At 41.4% G+C, this 20,504-nt stretch overlaps 1 protein-coding gene across 1 annotated transcript in view; it reads left to right on the top strand.

Moving 5' to 3' along the window:
• Positions 1-19,416, top strand: part of LOC126234298 (bystin) — a 64,198-nt gene extending 44,782 nt beyond the window's left edge. Inside the window, exons 6-7 of the mRNA XM_049942984.1 lie at positions 10,196-10,404; positions 19,078-19,416. Coding sequence (XP_049798941.1) covers positions 10,196-10,404; positions 19,078-19,291 — 423 coding nt within the window. The 3' untranslated portion in view covers positions 19,292-19,416. The remainder of the gene's footprint in view (positions 1-10,195; positions 10,405-19,077) is intronic.
• Positions 19,417-20,504: the final 1,088 nt, after the last annotated feature.

Below are 20,504 nucleotides of genomic sequence, written 5' to 3'. Positions count from 1 at the left end.
GATGAATGTGCTACACCGAAGTTCTTGAGATGCAAGCGCCTGTTCACCACCGCCCAAGCACATCGTATCTACGACAGAATGGAACGAGCGTTTCTTCGTGAGCGAATACATACAACACGGAGAGACTTGGCAAGAACGGATCAGGAACTTCTGGACATTTTCTATCAACTAAGTAGCAGAATGCATCGAGACGACTGGGACAAGATCGACAGCATCACTCACAGGAGCATGCAGAACGAACTCGAGCGCTGCACCGAGCGGCAAAAGAAAAAGTTTGAAAGATGCCGGAAGCAGACCGACAAGGCGATTCCCGACATGTCACACACAGTGGTCAACCTCACTGAACGACAATTGACCGAAGAGGAAGTGTCAGTCCTTCAAAAAGGAGGGAATTTCGCTATCATCCTGAGAACTATACCTATGGAGGACATCATTGCCAACACCGAAGCAGCCATTCGGACCCTTCCTTGTGAAAGGGCAGAGGAAATACGCACTGAAACAGCCAGGATACTGCGCCGAGCAAAACCACCAGCTTGCAACCTGAAGAAAGAAGAGGAACAAGCCATTAAGAATCTCAACGCCGACAAGAGTATATTGGTACTGCCTGCCGATAAGGGGAATGCGACCGTCGTAATGAAGACCGAAGATTATGAGCAAAAGATTCGAGACCTATTAGATCCGACGACGTACCGAAAACTAAGCGATGATCCGACGCAGCGTATCACTCGGAATACGAATCGATTAATCAAGGCGTCTTCTCTGCCGGCGGACATACAGAGAAACCTGCGCAACACAGAAGCCCTACCACCTCGGCTGTATGGATTACCCAAGATCCATAAGAACAACGTTCCACTGAGACCGATCGTTAGCGCTCCTGGTTCACCAACGTATAAACTGGCGAAACACTTGGCCTCTCTGCTACAGCCACACGTGGGAAAGACCGACACATACATTAAGGACTCAGGACATTTCATTGAGAAGCTGAAGAAACTGAAACTTGCGCCAAACGACATCCTGGTCAGTTTTGATGTTGTTTCGTTATTTACGAAAGTGCCACTCAGCGACGCTCTGGAGCACATCGGTTCCATGTTCCCGCAAGACATCAAAAAGCTCTTCCATGCATGTCTCACCACGAGCTATTTCACGTGGAATGGCGATTTCTACGAACAGCTGGAAGGCGTCGCCATGGGTAGTCCTCTCAGTCCAGTGGTGGCCAACTTCTTCATGGAACAATTCGAAGCACAGGCACTGGACTCAGCGACTTGCAAACCTAAGGTGTGGTACAGGTACGTCGATGATACTTTCGTGGTGTGGAGCCATGGTGAAGAACAGCTCGGTGAATTCCGATGAAGAACAGCTCGGTGAATTCCTGAGACACTTGAACAGCCTCCATGCCAACATAACATTTACCATGGAGGTAGAAAAGGACAGGAAACTGCCATTTCTAGATGTGCTGGTCACAAGGGACGGCGAAAACCTGGGACACAGCGTGTATCGAAAACCGACACACACGGACCGATACCTCCACAAACTGTCAAACCACCACCCGAGCCAGAAAAGAGGCATGATTAGTACGCTAGTAACGAGAGCAGGACGAATATGTGAGCCTCAACACCTCAAACGAGAAATGCAACACCTGGAAACTGTTCTGAGGAGCAATGGGTATTCCACAAATTACATTAGAACTGTAACAGAGCCAAACACTCGGTGAAGTAAGGAACCAGAAAAAGAAATGTCGGGTACGGCCTTTCTGCCATACATTTCCAGAGTGACGGACAGTATCGGCCGTATATTGCGCAAACACGGCGTAAAGACGATTTTCAAACCGACAAGGAAGATCAAAGAGTGTCTTAGATCGGCGAAGGAGAAAAGAGACCCACTTGCAATGTCGGGAATATACCGTATACCTTGCACATGCGGAAAAGTTTATGTCGGAATGACTGGACGATCCATTAACACCAGGATCAAAGAGCATAAGCGACATTGCAGGTTGGGGCAGGTGGAGAAATCGGCCGTGGCAGAACACGCACTGAATGAGACCGACCACGTAATAAAATTCGTCGACACGGAAGTTCTGGCTGTAGAGAAGCACTATCACACGCGCTTGTTCAGAGAAGCTGTAGAAATCCAAAAACATGCGAACAGTTTCAACAAGAAAGAGGAAAGCCTTAAGGTAAACGGATCCTGGCTTCCCGTACTGCAGCGAACGACCGTCGCAGGTAGCAAGAGGAGAACCGCACCGGAAATGACCGCGGAGAAGCCCTCTGACGTTGGCGCACCAGGTACATATAGTCTGCACCCGCGAGCTCGCCTCCAGTTCACCACCGGCAATGGAGGGTGAAGCTTTGACAATGCCAGCCACTCGTGCTGGTGAAACGTCAGAAAAATCATTAGATGAACGTCGGCCGAAGAACCCGACACAGAAGCCAATAGGCAGTTTGTCAACAAGTGGCCACGAAAGCCTTAACAATTTTGTATTACTTTAATTCCCTGTCTCTGGCACCAGTTTTGGTTCCATGACTTCCCCAATCTGTAGCTGGCTAGTTGAAGTCACCTCCAATACCACAGCGTGACTGGAAGAATTATTAACAGCATTCTGCTAATTCTGTGTGAAGTGCTTTACCACTACAACTTCTGACCTGCGCTCTGTATAAAAGCATCCGATTACCATATTTGATCAACTTACGGAGCTTACCTTCACACAGATTAACTTCACATTCAGAATCCGTGACAACCTCAAAGATATTATTGAGTTCTTTACCCTGCGTTCTAAATTTAGTAGGGGTCAGTGAAGTGAAATGCAAAGAAGACTAGGATTTCTGGTGAGATGAGTGTAGAGTAATATCAACAAGAACAGAAAATGGTATAGTGAGAGTAGGATTCGTTGTGAATAGGAAGGTAGGGCAGAGAGAGTGTGTTACTTTGAATAGTTCAGCGATTCTTACCAGAATCAACAGCAAACCAACAGCAACAGCGATAGTTCAGGTATACTAGTTGACATCGCAAGCTGACAATGAGGAGATAGAGAAAGTATAGGAGGATATTGAAAGGGTAATACAGTATGTAAAGAGAGATGAAAGTGTAATAGTCCAGGGAGACTAGAATGCAGTTGTAGGGGAAGGAGTAGAAGAAAAGATTGCAGCGTAATAAGGGATTGGGACAAGGAATGAGAGAGGAAAAGACTATTCAAGAATCACAAGAGGAAGAAGTATATGTGGAAAAGACTGGGGGATACGAGAAGATTTCAGTTAGATTACATCATGGTCAGGCAGAGATTCTGAAATCAGATACTTGATTGTAAGGTGTACCCAGGAGCAGATACAGACTCAGATCACAATGTAGTGCCAGCCGCGGTGGCCGTGTGGTTCTAGGCACTTCAGTACGGAACTGCGAGACTGCTACGGTCGCAGGTTCGAATCCTGCCTCGGCCATGGATGTGTGTGATGTCCTTAGGTTAGTTAGGTTTAAGTAGTTCTAAGTTCTAGGGGACTGATGACCTCAGATGTTAAGTCCCATAGTGCTCAGAGCCATTTGAACCACAATGTAGTTGTGATGAAGGGTAGACTGAAGTTTAAGAGATTGGTTGGAAAGAATCAGTGGGCAAAGAAGTGGGATACGGAAGTATTAAGGAGTGAGGAGAAGTTATCTAAGGCTATAGATACAGCAATAAGGAATAGCTCAGTAGACAGTCCAGTTTCACAGAAGTCTGAAAGAAATCAGGTACAAAGAAGGCAACTGTGAAGAAACCATGGGTAACAGAAGAAATACTTCACATGATCAATGAAAGAAGGAAGTACAAAAATGTTTAGGGAAATTCAGGAATGCAGAAATAAAAGTCACTGAGGAACAAAATAAATAAGTGCAAGTAAGCTAAGATAAAAATTGCTGCATGGAAAATGTGAAGAAGTTGAAAAAGAAATAATTGTTGGAAGGACTGACTTCTTGACTCAGCATACAGGAAAGTTAAAACAACTTTCAGTGAAATTAATAGCAAGGGTGGTAACATTAAGAGTGCAATGGGAATTGCAGAGTTGAATGCAGAGGAAAGGGCAGTGGGGTGGAAAGAGTATATTGAAGGCCTCTATGAGGGGGAAGATTTGTCTTATATTATAGAAGAAGAAACAGGAGTAAATTTAGAAGAGACAGGGGATCCAGTATTAGGATCAGAATTTATGAGAGCTTTGAAAGACTTAAGTTCAAATAAGGCTGAAGGGATAGATAACATTCCATCAGAATTTCTAAAATCATTGGGGGAAGTGGCAACAAAACTACAAATCACGTTGTTGTGTAGAATGTATGAGTCTGGAGACATACCATATGCCTTTCGGGAAAATAACATCCACACAATTCTGAAGACCGCAAGAGCTGACAAGTGCAAGAATTATCGCACAGGCAACTTAACAGGTCATGTATCCAAGTTTCTGACAAGAATAATATACAAAAGAGTGGCAACAAAAAAATTGAGGGTGTGTTAGATGATGAGCAATTTGGCTTTAGGAAAGGTAAAGACACCAGAGAGGCAATTTTGACATTGCAGTTGATAAGGGAAGCATAACTTAAGAAAAATCAAGACATGTTCATGGATTTGTTAACCTGGAAAAAGCATTCAACAATGTAAAATGGTGCAAGATGTTCGAAATTCTGAGAAAAATAGGGTTAACCTATAGGGAGAGACGGGTAATATAGAATGTGTACAAGAGCCAAGAGGGAAAAATAATAAGAGTGGATGACCAAGAATGAAATGCTAGGATTAAAAAGATTATAAGACAGGGATGTAGTCTTTCACCCGTACTGTTCATTGAAGAAGCAATGATGGGAATAAAAGAAAGATTCATGCCTGGAATTAAAATTGAAGCTGAAAGGATATCCCAGTGATAAGATTTGCTGATGATATTGATATCCTGAGTGAAAGTGAAGAAGAGTTATATGATCTGCTGAATGGAATGAACAGTCTGATGAGTATGGAATATGGATTGAGAGTAAATCAGTGAAAGACAAAAGTAATGAGAAGTAACAGAAATAAGAACAGTGAGAAACTTAACGTCAGGTAGGAATTCTGCTACCTAGGCAGCAAAATAATCAGTGATGGATGGAGCGACATCAAAAGCAGACTGGCACTGGCAAAAAGGGCATTCCTGGCCAAGAGAAGTCTACTAGTGTCAAACATAGGCCTTAATCTGAGAAAGAAATTACTGAAAATGTATGTTTGAAGCACAGCATTGTATGGTAATTGAACATGGACTGTGGAAAAACCAGAACAGAAGAGAATCAAAGCATTTGCAATGTTGTGCTACGGACAGTTGTTGAAAATTGGGTGGACTTATAAGGTGAGGAATGAGGAGGTTCTGTGCAGAATTGGAGAGGAAAGGGATATGTGAAAAACCCTGACAAGGAGAAGGGACATAACGAGAGGACTTCTGTTAAGACATCAGGGAATGTCTTCCGTGGTACTAAATGGTACTGTAGAGGGCAAAAACAATAGAGGCAGATAGAAAATGGAATACATCCAGCAAATAATTGATGGCATAGGTTGCAAGTGCTACTCTGAGCTGAAGCGGTTGGCACAGGAGAAGAATTTGTGGTGGGCAACATCAAGCTAGTCAGATGACTGATGACTAAAATAATAAAAGAACTACAGTAAATACGCCTCCACTATTGGCGATTAACCTATCCTTACAATAAATATTCCAGCCTAAAGTTAGGATATTGTTGCTATTCACTTCAAGTTTCAATCAACTTTCTGTTCCTAGTACTACGAGGTGGAATCTAAAATTTCCGGGACTGGTGCTGCCATCTGGAAAGTAGGAGTAGTAGATCTTTGCTCTGCTAGGTGGCAAGAGCTGCATATCTGATGAGTCAGTGTGCGGAGTGGCACTCAGCTGGGAGAACAGGTTGTGTGTCCACAGTGATTTCCAAAATACTCTGTGTTTGGTGTGTGGTGATTTAACGATGGATCTGCGAACAGAACAGCATGCGTGTATCAAATTCTGTGCGAATCTCGGGAAAATTGCTACAGAGCACCTTGCAATTATTCAACAAGTGTTTGGACGACAGAGCATGAGCTGTCCGCGTGTATTTGAGTGGCTCTCCAGAACCCAAAAAAGCAAGACAGTTGAAGAGCATGATCATCGTTTTCTTTGATACCAAGGGAATTGTGCACAAAGAATTCATCCCACCCAACCAAACAGTGAATTCCAAGTACCACTGTGACATTTTGCAACAGCTCCTTGAAAACGTGCGGCGTCAACGGCCCGAACTTTGGCATCAAGGGAACTGGCTGCTGCATCACGGCAACGTGCCCTGTCACACATCCTTGCTCACCAGGATGTTTTTGGCAAAAAAACAACATGGTGGTTGTATCCCATCCACCGTACTCGCCAGATTTGGCACCTTGTGACTTCACACTATTCCCAAAACTGAAACTCAAGTTCAGAGGCCGTCGGTTTGACACTCTAGAGAGGATTCAAGAAGCATTGCTGGCGCTGATAAACACCTTCAAAGAACAGGACTTCCAGAAAACGTTTGACCAGTGGCAGGTGCGCTTGACCAGTGTGTACATACGGATGAGAACTACTTCGAGGGTGATGGTGACCATTAGTCCGAAGTTAAGGTTTTCAACAGATGGCAGGACCAATCCCAAAAATTTTGGATAGCACCTCGTATATGGGCTTTATAACCTGCAGTAAGCAATACTAATTTTGGAACCTTTTCTTGGATGTTCCTGCAGTTTACAAATATCATGTTAACCTTTTCTACATCCAGTCTGTGAGGACGAGGATTCTCTGATAACACTGGTTGTTGTAAGTTTTATTTTGGCAGGCAGTTCGTTTTTGATCCCAAGGGAGGTTTCTCTAACGTAAAAAATGCCCATGTGCATGCCACACTGACTCCGCTACCATAGTAAGCACTTCCTACAGGAAATTCACACTTGACGTATTAATTAGAACCCTACGATTCTGCACCAATAGTGGAGGGTGAGAAATTCGCTTCGGATACCATCGTTGAGTCATCTGAGCCTCTGGTATACACCTTTCACTCTGCTCCAAAGCAGAGTACCACGATCAACCATGAATATGATACAACAGATAGTGAACTTAGCTCGCATCCCACGTGCAGTGCTGGTTGCCTTCATCAAATCAGCCATCCACCGAAAAGGAGCCAAGGATGGCCTCAGAACCCTTGCGGCAGGCATATTCGTGCCAACATGTGCAGCTACTTGCAGCCGGTTGCACCCAGTGCACGTGATAGCTGCTGGCAGGGCCTCCTCGATATCTCTCAATTAGATTCTTTTACGTCCACTGTTGTTGCATCATGTTAGATGGCTGCAAGTATGTCATCCCTTGTATATCCGTTGGACCATCTGCATTGATACATCAGCAAATGGAATGACTTCATTCATGAAGCAATCATGGGCACTTCCAAACACAATTGCTTACTTCTACCGTATCTCCACATTGACTCATCTTAGTGCCCTGATTCATACAACCAATGGGGAAATACACAGCAGTTCACTGTGATGACTTTGCAGAAATAGATTAATTCCTCACAAAAATTATAATGCGAGTCTACTGGATAGCATCAATTTGAAGATCTATACTATGAAGCATTCCAAATCCACAGGAAGAGATCCAGGTCCACTTTATCAATCATAAGACCAATGCAGGATGGTGTTCAGATGTATTTGGGTTTGAAGAGGATACATTGTGGTCCTTATATTTGTACTGGATCCTCATTTGGTGAGGAAAACACCAGTTTGTAAGTGTGCTTTGCAGGTGAAACCTACCAGCTCATTCCTTATTCATTCGACTGATTATGTCATTACATGTAGCAATTCCTACTTTGAGGGAAAGATATACAACAAATCCACTGTGCAGTGATGGGCATCTACATGGCAACCACCTATGTCAACCTGTTTGTGGGCCACCTAGAGGAAACCCTCCTATCCACTCAGAACACCAAACCCATTGCCTGGTTCATGCTCATTGATTATATGTTCATGTTCTGGAACCAGGGCGAAAATACCCCATCTTTGTTCCTCCCAGTCTCAACACATTTTCTCCCATTTGCTTCACCCAGTCCTCTTACAGCTCTGCATGTCATCTTCATGGATGTTAACCTCCACCTCTCTGATGGCTCCATCCATACCTTTGTCCATTTCAAGACCACTAACCAACAACAGAGGCTGCATTTTGATAGCTTACTTTTCATCTGCACTAGAAAATCCTTCCCATATAGTCTGGCCACACATGGACAGCAAATTTACACTGACAATAATTCAGTTCTCAAGTACAGGTAGGAACTACCCCCCCCCCCTCCCCCCCCCAAACCTAGTCCCCAGACAGATTTCTTGTACCATATCATCACACACCCCTAATACTGCCGCCAGCTTCCCAAGAACTACCTGCAAAGGAGTACTTTCCCCCTTATCACCTAGTATCATCCCGCAGTAGAACAACAGAACTGTACCTTCACCAGGGCTTCGACTATTTATCATTGTGCCCAGAAATTACGAACATCCTACCCACAATCATTCCCACTCCTCCCAAAGTCGTACTCCATCATCCATCTAATCTGTGCAAAATTGTAGCCCATCCTTGTGCCACATGCACTCCTGTCCCCTTGCCACACAGATCATATCCCTGTGGTAGTCCCAGGTGTGAGACCTGTCCAATACACCCAACCAGCAGATCCTACTCATGTCCCTTCACTGGCTATCTGTAAAAGCAGTCGTACGTGAGCTTTCTGCAATTTCTGCACATCATTTTACATCAACGTGATCACCAACCAGCTGTTCACCTTAATGAACAGTCACCACCGAACTGTGGCCAAATGGCAGAGTTGACCTCCCAGTGGCAGAATACACTGCTAAGCACAACATGCTTGAAGTTAGTTTCTGCTTCACAACACATGCCACTTCGATTGCCCCTGCCCCTCCCTCCCCCCCCCCCCCCCTCCCAAACACCAGCTTCTCTAAACTACAAAGATGGGAGTTATCCTTTCAGCTTCCACTAGCCTTCTGCCCTGTACCCATCTCCACACTGTCCACTGTCCTTGGACCTTAACTACACTCATTCTGCAACCACATCCTCTTCCCATGGTCTCTCTTTCCTCTGTTCCATCCTAACTCCTCCTAATCCTTTCATCCATGTCATCATGCACTGAACACACTGATCATGTTTGCGTATGTATTTATATGTACTCTAGCACAAAAAAGGATTTGGCTTGTTTATTTGCGTGTTGGGGTAGGCTCAACACCTGTACTGTTCCTTTACTCCTAAATTCTACCAGAACTTTCCATTACCATCTTTCTTAAATTCTCTAACGTATCTTGTTTATTTGCGTGTTGGGGTAGGCTCAACACCTGTACTGTTCCTTTACTCCTAAATTCTACCAGAACTTTCCATTACCATCTTTCTTAAATTCTCTAACGTATCTACCTGATGAAAGGATTTAACATTCCATGCTGCTACACATATAGTGCCAGTTTTGTTTTTCTTGATGATTACATTTAGCTTTAGACTCCATCAATAAATGATTTCATTTTCGGTCACTGTTCACTATATGTATTAATAGTAAGATGTCATTGTATTTGCAGGGAAGTTGATTTGTCTTTTTTGTATATGCCTAGGTGTGCTGCATAATATTTCATGTGTCCCCAACATAGACTGAAAAACTGACATACTGCATTTCATTCAAATGTGTGCTCTTCATAGCTTTCAGATGTACACTGTAATAGCCAGTGACATGGAAGTTTATAATCTCCGCTGTATATAGCTACCTTTGTAAACTACACATATTGTAGAAAATGGGCTTACTATCTTATTGCTATTTTAGATTATATAAAAATGTATTGCGCATCCAAATACATTGCCTGCTGCTCATGATTAACTTTCTTTTCAACCTCTCATTTTGTTAGCATAGAATGTTTTTCAAAACAGAGTAAGATATTAAGTAATTGTTTTGTTGATTGTGTTAAAGAGCAGTAGCCTTTATCATAGCTTGACTATGGTTGCATTTGTATGTACCTGGCTGTGATTAAATACACTACGGATTATAATAAATACTGGTTTATTCTGCTTGGCTTGTACCTAAAATACTACTCAACATTGGCAGTATAATTCTTTGTTGTTGATTTGTATCACTTTATTTCCATGTTTTAAAAAGGAAATTTTAACGTGAGTTTTCTATATTGCAGAGTGGAACGTGCACCTTGAGGGAAGCCATAATATTTGGCTCTGTCATAGCTCGTAATTCGATACCTATACTGCATTCTTCAGCAGCTATTCTTAAGATTGCAGAAATGGATTACAATGGTGCAAATTCCATATTTTTAAGAATATTTTTGGATAAAAAGTATGCTCTACCATATAGAGTTGTTGATGCTGTTGTATTTCACTTCCTAAGGTATGTATTCTTAGTTTATTAATATGCTCTCCAAATCCGTCTTTTCACAGTAACGGTATGCACTGTAAAGCATCCAGATAATGATTTTTTTGCATTATTATTGAGAAATCGTTTGTAGTGTTTAAACACATTTATTAAATCAGTGAAAATGAGCATGTTCATATTGATGCTATGAGACTTTTGTAATTTTTATGATTCCAGTTAGTCACCAGTTGTAAATATATGCCATTAAGAACAACTAAAGCTATAACTGAAGTAATTTCTAGATAACTATGTATTTAGTATACAAATGCTTGTACAGGGTGTTTCAAAATGTTTTGATGAAATCATATTTCAATAACACACAAACTAATCACGAAACAAGTTGAATGTTTTACACAGGGCACAACATTTATTTTAGTTTGCTTATAAAACATTACATTAGCCAAAAGATAACCATTAGCAGCTACACTACACTTGAGGCTTTTAACCCAATTTTTGAACACATCTTTCATAACTGCTGGAGGAATTCTGGAACTTTCATAGTGAATTTGATCTTTCCAGTATTGTAAGCTTCTCAGCCGGTCAGAGTACACTCTTTCCATCAGATAACCCCATATTAAGTTTGGCATGTTTAACTCAGGTGAGCAAGACTGCCATTTGATACAAGCACATTTGGAAATCGTGGTCACGAAACGCTTCATGGAGAGCTTTGCAAGGTCTTGTTGTGTGTGCAGCATGTTGTGCCATCTTGTTGGAACATTTTTGTAACAAACGCCATAAATAGCATTCCACCACAAACGCCCGCTGTTGCTTTGACCAGTACAACATGACTACTGACCTGTATACAGTATGAAACTTGACGGTGCCTCCGTCAGTGCATCTGGTTTTTAGTGCACGTTGTTTAGATTTGAAATCATAGAAACATTGTGAAACAGCCCATACTGTAACTAACAACTGGAGAGCTACTTCAGCAGTGTGTGAATCCTATGGTTTCTTTACTTATTTTGTTATGTACCATGTTTGGAAATGCTATCTATAGTGTTGTTGGGATCTCAATCTTTCGACAATTAAGGTATATGGCTGAAGGGTCTGCTGCATGCGGCATATGTGAGTGATGTCAATACAGTGAAGTTGTAGATCTTGAATGGACATGAGGATGTAAAATTATATCAGGCACATTTGGTAATCATTTTGCTAATGATTGCTTTAATATTATCTTATCTCCAGTTTGAACTGCTGTAAAATTATTTTGTCTGAGAGGATATGACCACAGGCATTCGCTGTGTACAGCAGCCTTTGTAATGGCTGTAAATGCAAACATGTGTTTTAATGCATTTCATTAGAGTGCACTGTGTATCCAATTGTGAGCAGTACATTACAGCTTGTGTTCACTGTTCAGTTTATCAATGTGCCTTTAAGGATCATCTGAAGCTTACATTGTGTGTGCATTGTTATTTTATGCCCTAAAAGACTGTCAGCAATTGCATTTGAACATTAAACCTCTTCATAAGAGACAAAATGCATGTCTGATAATGGTTACCTGCAGATAATCACAACAGTGTGTTACCACAACCTGCAAATTATAGTTGTTAGGTACTCTGAGGAGACTGCAACAGAACTGTCCACTGCCCACTTGGAGGCTGTAGGGAGGGCTGTGATGACCCAAACAGTATGCAACAGTCTCACCTTGTTTGGTTTGGGTGTCAGATGTCTGTTACAAGTATTGGTACACATCCCCCAGCATTGTCATACACAAAGGAAGTGGGCGAGGGAACAATTAGAATGAAGCCTGGGTTAACCTGACATCAGCTTCTCTTCACCAAGTATTAGAGGGCCCAGTGTCCTTCTCAGGTACACAGTCCAATGGATTCACAAGGGATTTGGTCCTGTCATGCTTTGGATTGGTATCGTGCAGATCTCAGACATTCCTCATCCCTATTGATTGTAATTTGGAGGCATTATATTATCAGGAAAGGATATGCTAATCTGTTGTCAAGGCCTGCAGTCAACATTTATATGATGGTTTTGTCTCTTGTAATGATAATACACTAGCATCCTGTGACCCCCTTATGGACATCTTTCTCCAGGATGCAGGACTCAGCCAAATGCAACAGCCAGAGGTACTTGCTGATGTAAACTCAGCTGAGTGTGCTTGGGACCAGTTGAGACTTTGCAGTGTGTCTTTTTTTTATCATCAGTCTTCTGAGCGGTTTTGAGCGGCCCACCACAAATTCCTCTCTTGTGCCAACCTCTTCATCCCAGAGTAGCACTTGCAACTCATGTCCTCAATTCTTTGCTGGATGTATTCCAATCTCTGTCTTCCTCTACAGTTTCTTCCTTCTACCGTACCCTCCAGTACCATGGAAACCATTCCCTGATGTGTCAACAGATGTCCTGTCATCCTGTCCCTTCTCCTCGTCAGTGTTTTCCATCTATTCCTTTCCTCTCTGATTCTGCGCAGAACCTCCTCATCCGTCAGCTTATCAGTCGAGCTAATTTTCAACATTCGTCTATAGCACCACATCTCAAATGTTTCGATTCTTTTCTGTTCAGATTTTTTCACAGTCCCTGTTTCACTACCATACAATGCTGTGCTTCAGTTGTACATTCTCAGAAATTTCTTCCTCAAATTAAGGCCTATGTTTGATACTAGTAGACTTCTTAGCCAGGAACGCCATTTTTTCTAATGCTAGTCTGCTTTTGATGTCCTCCTTGCTCTGTCCGTCATTGATTATGTTGCTGCCTAGTAGTAGATTTCCGTAACTTCATCTACTTCATGACTATCAGTCCAGATGTTAAGTTTCTTGCTGTTCTCATTTCTGCTACCTCTCATTACTTTCATCTTTCTTCGATTTATTAGCAATTCATATTCTGTACTCGTTAGACTTTCCATTCCGTTCAGCAATTCCTGTAATTCTTCTTCACTTTCACTCAGGATAGCAATGTCATCAGCGAATCATATCATTGGGATATCCTTTCACCTTGAATTTTAATTCCTCTCGTGAATCTTTCTTTTATTTCCATAATTGCTTCTTCAATGTACAGATTGAACAGTGGGGGCGGAAGACTTATTTCCATCATTGCATCTTCAATGTACAGATTGAACAGTAGAGGCCGAAAGACTACATCCCTGTCTTACAACCTTTTTAATCCTAGCACTTCGTTCTTGGTCATCCACTCTTATTATTCCCTCTTGGCTCTTGTACATATTGTATTTTACCTGTCTCTCCCTATAGCTTTCCCCTATTTTTCTCAGAATTTTGAACGTCTTTCACCGTTTTACATTGTCGAACACTTTTTCCAGGTCAACAAATCCTATGAATGTGTCTTGATTTTTCTTTAGTTTTGCTTCCCTTATCAATTGCAATGTCAGAATTGCTTCTCTGGTGTCTTTACCTTTCCTAAAGCCAAACTGATTATCATCTAACACATCCTCAGTTTTCGTTTTCACTCTTTAGTATATTATTCTTGTCAGCTCTTGCGGTCTTCAGAATTGTGTGGATGATATTTTTCCAAAAGTCAGATGGTATGTCGCCAGACTCATAAATTCTATACAACTTGAATAGTTGTGTTGTTGCCATTCCCTCCTATGATTTTAGAAATTCTAATGGAATGTTATCTATCCCTTCTGCCTTCTTTGAACCTAAGTCCTTCAAAGCTCTTGTAAATTCTGATTCTCTGGATCCTCTCTCTCTTCTAAATTGCCTCCCGTTTCTTCTTCTATCACATCAGACAAATTTTCCTCCTCTTGGAGGCCTTCAATATACCCTTTCCACCCATCCACCCTCTCCCCTGCCTTCTCAAGTGGAATACACATTGCACTCTTGCTTTTAATTTCATCAAAGATTGTTTTGATTTTCCTGTACGCTTAGTCAAGAAGTCAGGCCTTCCAACAATCATTTCTTTTTTGATTTCTTAACATTTTTCATGCAGCCATTTGTCTTAGCTTATCTGCGACTGAGCGAGGTGGCACAGTGGTTAGCACACTGGACTCGCATTCGGGAGGACGACGGTTCAAGCCCGTCTCCGGCCATCCTGATTTAGGTTTTCCGTGATTTCCGTAAATCGCTTCAGGCAAATGCCAGGATGGTTCCTTTGAAAGGGCACGGCTGATTTCCTTCCCCATCCTTCCCTCACCCGAGCTTGCGCTCCGTCTCTAATGACCTCGTTGTCGACGGGACATTAAACACTAATATCCTCCTCTTAGCTTACCTGCACTTCTTATTTATTTTGTTCCTCTGCGACTTGTATTTCTGTATTCCTGAATTTCCCTGAACAATTTTGTACTTCCTTCTTTCATCGATCAAGTGAAGTATTTCTTCTGTTACCCATGGCCTCTTCACAGTTAATTTCATTGTACCTATGTTTTCTTTCCAATTTTTGTGACTGCCCTTTTTAGAGACATCCATTCCTCTTCAACTGTACTGTCTACTGAGCTATTCCTTATTGCTGCATCTATGGCCTTTGAGAACTTCAAGCATATCTCCTCACCCCTTAGTACTTCTGTATACCACTTCTTTGCCCATTGATTCTTCCCAACCAATCTCTTAAACTTCAGCCTACTCTTCATCACTACTACATTGTGATCCGAGTCTGTATCTGCTTCTGGGAATGCCTTATAATCAAGTATCGGATTTCAGAATCTCTGCCTGACCATGATGTAATCTGACTGAAATCTTCTTGTATCAGCCAGTCTCTTCCAAGTACATCTCCTCCTCTTGTGATTCTTGAACAGAGTAGTTGCTATTACTAGCTGAAATTTATTACAGAACTCCATTAGTCTTTCTCCTCTCTCATTCCTTGTCCCAATCCCTTATTATCCTGCAACCTTTTCTTCTACTCCTTCCCCTACAACTGCATTCCAGTTCCCCATGACTATTAGATTTTCATCTCGCTTCATATATTGTATTACTCTTTTAATATCCTCGTAAACTCTCTGTCTCCTCATCGTCAGCTAGCGACGTCAGCTAGTATACCTGAACTATCTTTGCCACTGTTGGTTTGCTGTTGATTCAGGTAAGAACAACTATATCACTGAACTGTTAATAGTAACACACTCTCTGCCCTATCTTCCTACTCATTGCAAATCCTACTCCCGTTATACCTTTTTCCGCTGCTCTTGATATTACCCTATACTCATCTGACCAGAAATCCTTGTCTTCTTCCATTTCACTTCACTGACCCCAGCTATATCTAGAGTGACCTTTGGATTTCACTTTTCAAATTTTGTAGCTTCCCAGTCCACATTCAAGGTTCTGATGTTCCACGCTCTGACTCGTAGAACATTATCCTTTCGTTGGTTACTGATGCTTTCTCTAATGGTCACCTCCCTTGTGGCAGTCCACTTGCAGAGATCCAAATGGAGGACTGTTCTGGAATCTTTTGCCAATGGAGAGGTCATCATGATACTTCGTACATTACAGGCCACATGTCTTGTGGATACAAGTTGTGTGTCTTTAATGTAGTAGTTTCTGTTTTTCCTTCTGCATCCTCATGCCATTTATCATTGATGATTCTTCTGCTTTTAGGAGCAGTTTCCCACCCCAAGTACAAGAGTGCCATGAACCTCTGTCCACTCCTCCGCCATCTTTGACAAGGCCATTAGCAAAATGAGGGTGACTTCTTATGCTGGAAGTCTTACTGATTATTAATCAAAATTTAAGCAGTGGCAGGTTTTGAACCTGTGACCGAGGACGTTTTAATTAGCAATGGAAGATGCTACTCCTAGACCATGGGGTGTATCATTACAGGAACTTTACTTGTGCCCTGAATGACCACAGAGCTGCTACCAGAGAGTGGAAAAGGCTTAGACACCGTGTAAATAGTGTGCCAAGGAGGATCTGAGCACATTACATTGTGTGGGGTGGACCAACATGTTATTGAACATTATCCAGCAGCATATTTTAACTTCACAAATATGCAAAGATGTCCACTTTCCCACAGACTGCCTTTTAGTTTGTTTTTGTTTCACAGTATTTTTCCCCCGTTAGGCTTCTCCTTCATTTCCTGCTTGCCTCTTGTCTAAGCCCACATATATTCACAGGTATGCAGGTTGTGCAAAACTTTTCTTGGCAATTTATTAAAATTGACGCTAATGTTGCTGTTTGATATAGTACCGCACAAAACAGTAACATGCATTGTAATTGGAAGTTTTGTGTTTTTATTTTGTGGGTCAGTGATGATAAGCTGAAAGTCTTGTCATGGGAAACCTTACTTTTGTCAAAAAAGTTAAATCTCTAGATTTTGCACAAAAAATCATTCACGTGCCAGTTATCAGTTAATAGTTTGTAACTGATTAGTTTCATAATCATGTTAGTGTCATCATAAGCAGAAAGTGCCTCCAAATGGCAGAAGTATGGTTTTTGTATCAGATACAAATATCCACACAGGCATAAGTATAGCTTCTAGTCCAAATGTCCCTGTGTGGATATTCATATTTATGACTTCTACATGAAGATGAGTAGTAAAACTTTAAATTGCAAAATTGTCAAAGATAAACATTAGGAAATCTCTGTTAGGTATGAAACATTGAGCCAGAGGTGCTGAAAGAACAGTTGGTCTTCAGGCCTTTGGATTGAACCAAACCTGTCTATCCATTCACAAAATCGTTTTAAATCCACCTCAGATTCCTTTTCCTCATGCCATGTAAAATAAAATCACTGTCACTCATTCACTTTTGCAGTTTTTCTTTTACTCTCCTTGCAGTCATAACAGCTGAGTGCCTAAAATTTCTCATGCACAACCTGTACTTGATTCATACACAACCTCTACTTAATTTAGCTGTTTCAATCTAGGTGCAATTCTTAATTTTTTATGTCAAGTAAATTCACGACACATCGTGAACCTTTCTGAGTTAGGGTGGCTTACGTGCCTCAGTGAGGTAGATAGCCATAGTGTAGCTGCACAACACAGGAAAGGTATAAGTGGAGAGGCGTGACAAACCTACTATTCCTGAAGAGGGGCAGCAGCCTTTCCACTAGTTGCAGGGACAACAGTCTGGATGATTGACTGATCTGGCCTTGTTGTAACGTTCAACAAATTGGCATTGCTCTGTTGCAACTGTGAACAGCAGAAAGCAGTGATGAACGATGCCATTAATTTTTTGTTCACCATTAGGATATGCAGCTCTACTGTATGGTTTAATTAAGATGGCATCCTCTTGGGTAAAATATTCCATAGGCAGAAAGTCTCCCATTTCAATATCTGGGTGGGAACTACTCAGGAGGATGTTGTCATCAGAAAAAACAAAACTGGCATTTCCCAGGCCAAAGTGTGGAATGTTAAATCACTTAATTGGTTAGGGAAGTTAGAGAACTTACAAAGGGAAATGCATAGGTCGAAGTTAACTCCTGGTCAGGCAAATACAGGGAGCCAAAGGTTATTTACCATTTGTACATGTTATTCAAACCTTGTACTGAAACCAGACATTTGTGCTAAAAGTATTTACACTCGCTGCCTCCTCTTGTTTGTGTTATGATCTTTTTTAACCTCTTGGTTTTAACTTTTTAGTTACTTTGAGAATGATTTTGTTATCATGTTATGTATCAGTGCCAGATATATCAATCTTTTTTTCTGCTGTTATTCCATATATTCTGTATTATTATAAGGTTAAATCTGAGCAGAGTTGTTATGTTTATGTATTCAGTTATATGCCTGTTCTGCTAGAATGCAGCTGCATTGTAGAGGAGTTTTTGTTTGTGGAAGAATTGATCTCATGTGAACATGTAAATAAAATATTGCATTGCTGGTATTCAAGTGTCATCCATTTAGTTTAACCAAAATTTTACAATAAAAATGGTAATTAAGATTCTTAACACTGTGTCTCGGCATTACGTAGACATTTGCACAGACATGATTTATTTGATTTCTTCATTGAGACCTCATTTGGAAATTTATGCAGAAATTTTTTAAATACTTTTGAAACTCTTTGTTCTGTTTCAAATGTATATAAAAGATTTGTTTGCATTCTATGTTTCCTATTAACTTCTGTCATATTATTTTTAAATTTTCATTTGCTGCAGACATTATACTTTTATTCAGATTTGTGCAACAGAAACACATCTTCAAATTGGATATTACTCAATTATTTTTGTTACTATTATGGTTTCAACTGTTGGAATCTACAACTTAATCGATGATGACTTGTGCATTCAGTATCACTATACAGTTCAATATCGTTTTCCGAATCCATTTATTGATATATACACAAAACAGTCAAGATTAGCTACTCATGCCAAATACCATTTTCATTTTTTCTGGACGTCAAGAGATTATTCCATACTAAGAACCTAATCATCTGTTAATTTGGTTTTCCTGAATCATCAAGATGTCTCAAGTAACAGATGAGGCTTTGCAGATTGACAGTTTCACAGCTGTCTGTAAATAAGAGCATACACACCTCCACTGCAAGGCCAACACAAATCACAGTGTTAACTATATTAACAGTGGAGTAAGTAAACCCACTGGTTACAAAATGTTTGGCAGTTCTGTTCAATATATTTTCTTCCAGTCTGAGTTGTCTTTCATTTCCCATTTTAGACTGTTATTGACCCTTGCCCTCTTGACACTTGTATCCCCAGACTCTTGACTGTTATGACGTGCTGTTTAGCATAAAATTTGTTTCTTGTATGTCATGGGTTCCAAACAACTGGTACTTCTCATCAAAAAATTCCTTCCTTTCCGCTTTTTTAGGTTTGAGCGTGATCGCCGTGAGCTGCCAGTCCTATGGCATCAAGCTCTGCTAACTTTTGTTCAGCGCTATAAAGGAGACATAAGCTCAGAACAAAAAGCAGCTCTCCTTGGGCTGCTACGACATCAAAGTCATCCGAGTATCACTCCTGAAGTGCGGCGGGAACTTCAAGCTGCCCGCTGCCGTGATGAAGAGGTGGCAGAACCTATGTTGTAGAACTGGACTTAACAACTACGGTTGTTTGCTGTATAAGTTCCGGAATTATAATACAACTGTATACATTGTACATAAGTTTTCTCATTAAATGGGGGCATTTTTTCCAAAATGCCAAATCAATGAAATATTTTTGTTATTTATTAATATTTTTGTGTGTAGTCATCAAACCATCTTCAAGTTTCTTAATTCTACAAATACAAGAATTAGACACAGTACTGGAATTAAAAGAGAAAAACAGTTTTATTGCAAAAAGTTGATGCATAATCCGTATGTACATGTAACTGCTTAGTGTAACATTTTTTTCTTTTAAGAATTATAAGGCTGAACAAATGCAGTGTTTCCCAGGTTGAAATCTTGAAGATTTTTTGAGTAAACTGCTACAAACAGTTTTACATAGACTAGGCATACTGCCAAAGGCCAGCACAGTGACTATCTTGTAAACCAAATTCTTTTAGTATAAAAGTTTTCTTGATGTAGAATTCTGTCATGTTATAAAATAACTGTCACTTAATGGATGACACTGTATGGACCACCCTGTAGTGGCGACCTCTGTAAGGGGTAATGTGTGTGTGGTGATGCTGTAGGTGGTGGGTAACCAATGGAAACACTGTGGATAACTTAACGATATAAGTTTATTATATCATCAATTCTACATGAGACAGCACACACCTCCTTGTGAGCTCTGGACGGTACAGCTGGCGTCTGCTGTTAGGACAGCACCCGGCGATGCTGTGTCAGGACTTTGGCCCGGCAGCAAAGGCAAGGCCACGGCTGGTTGCGAAAGTCGCACTTCCTGGTGGAGCAACACGCCAGGCGGCGCCTCCACTGCTTTTCACTTCACAGTGGCGGAGGCGGCTGTGTGTGGGTCTCGACCCTAGTCCCTCAGACAGGCAGCGGACGGCAGCTGGCATTATGACACAAAGTTCCTCCCAGGGCCTCAGCATCAGCAGCAGCAAGCACTGACAGCAGGCTGGTGGCACTGTGGAACCAAGTCCCATGAAGGACCCAGTGCAGCAGCAGACACAGCCTGGTCTCGAACTGAAGGCTGCTGCTGGTGTTGCCCAGTCATCTCAAGGTCTGGCAGTGCTCTCATCTCGTGGTGCAGCTGCTCAGCGATGACTAAGTCCCTGAATCAAATGGCATTCTGTCTTCAGCCTCTTTTATATTCTGTTACTGCTCATTTCTTTCTCTAAAACCTGCTGTCTAGTCATGT

This window comes from Schistocerca nitens, chromosome 2 (assembly GCF_023898315.1).
Source record: "Schistocerca nitens isolate TAMUIC-IGC-003100 chromosome 2, iqSchNite1.1, whole genome shotgun sequence".
Classification (NCBI taxonomy): Eukaryota; Metazoa; Arthropoda; class Insecta; order Orthoptera; family Acrididae; genus Schistocerca; species Schistocerca nitens.
Note: the sequence above shows the minus strand (reverse complement) of the source record. Positions and strands in the feature narration are given on the sequence as shown.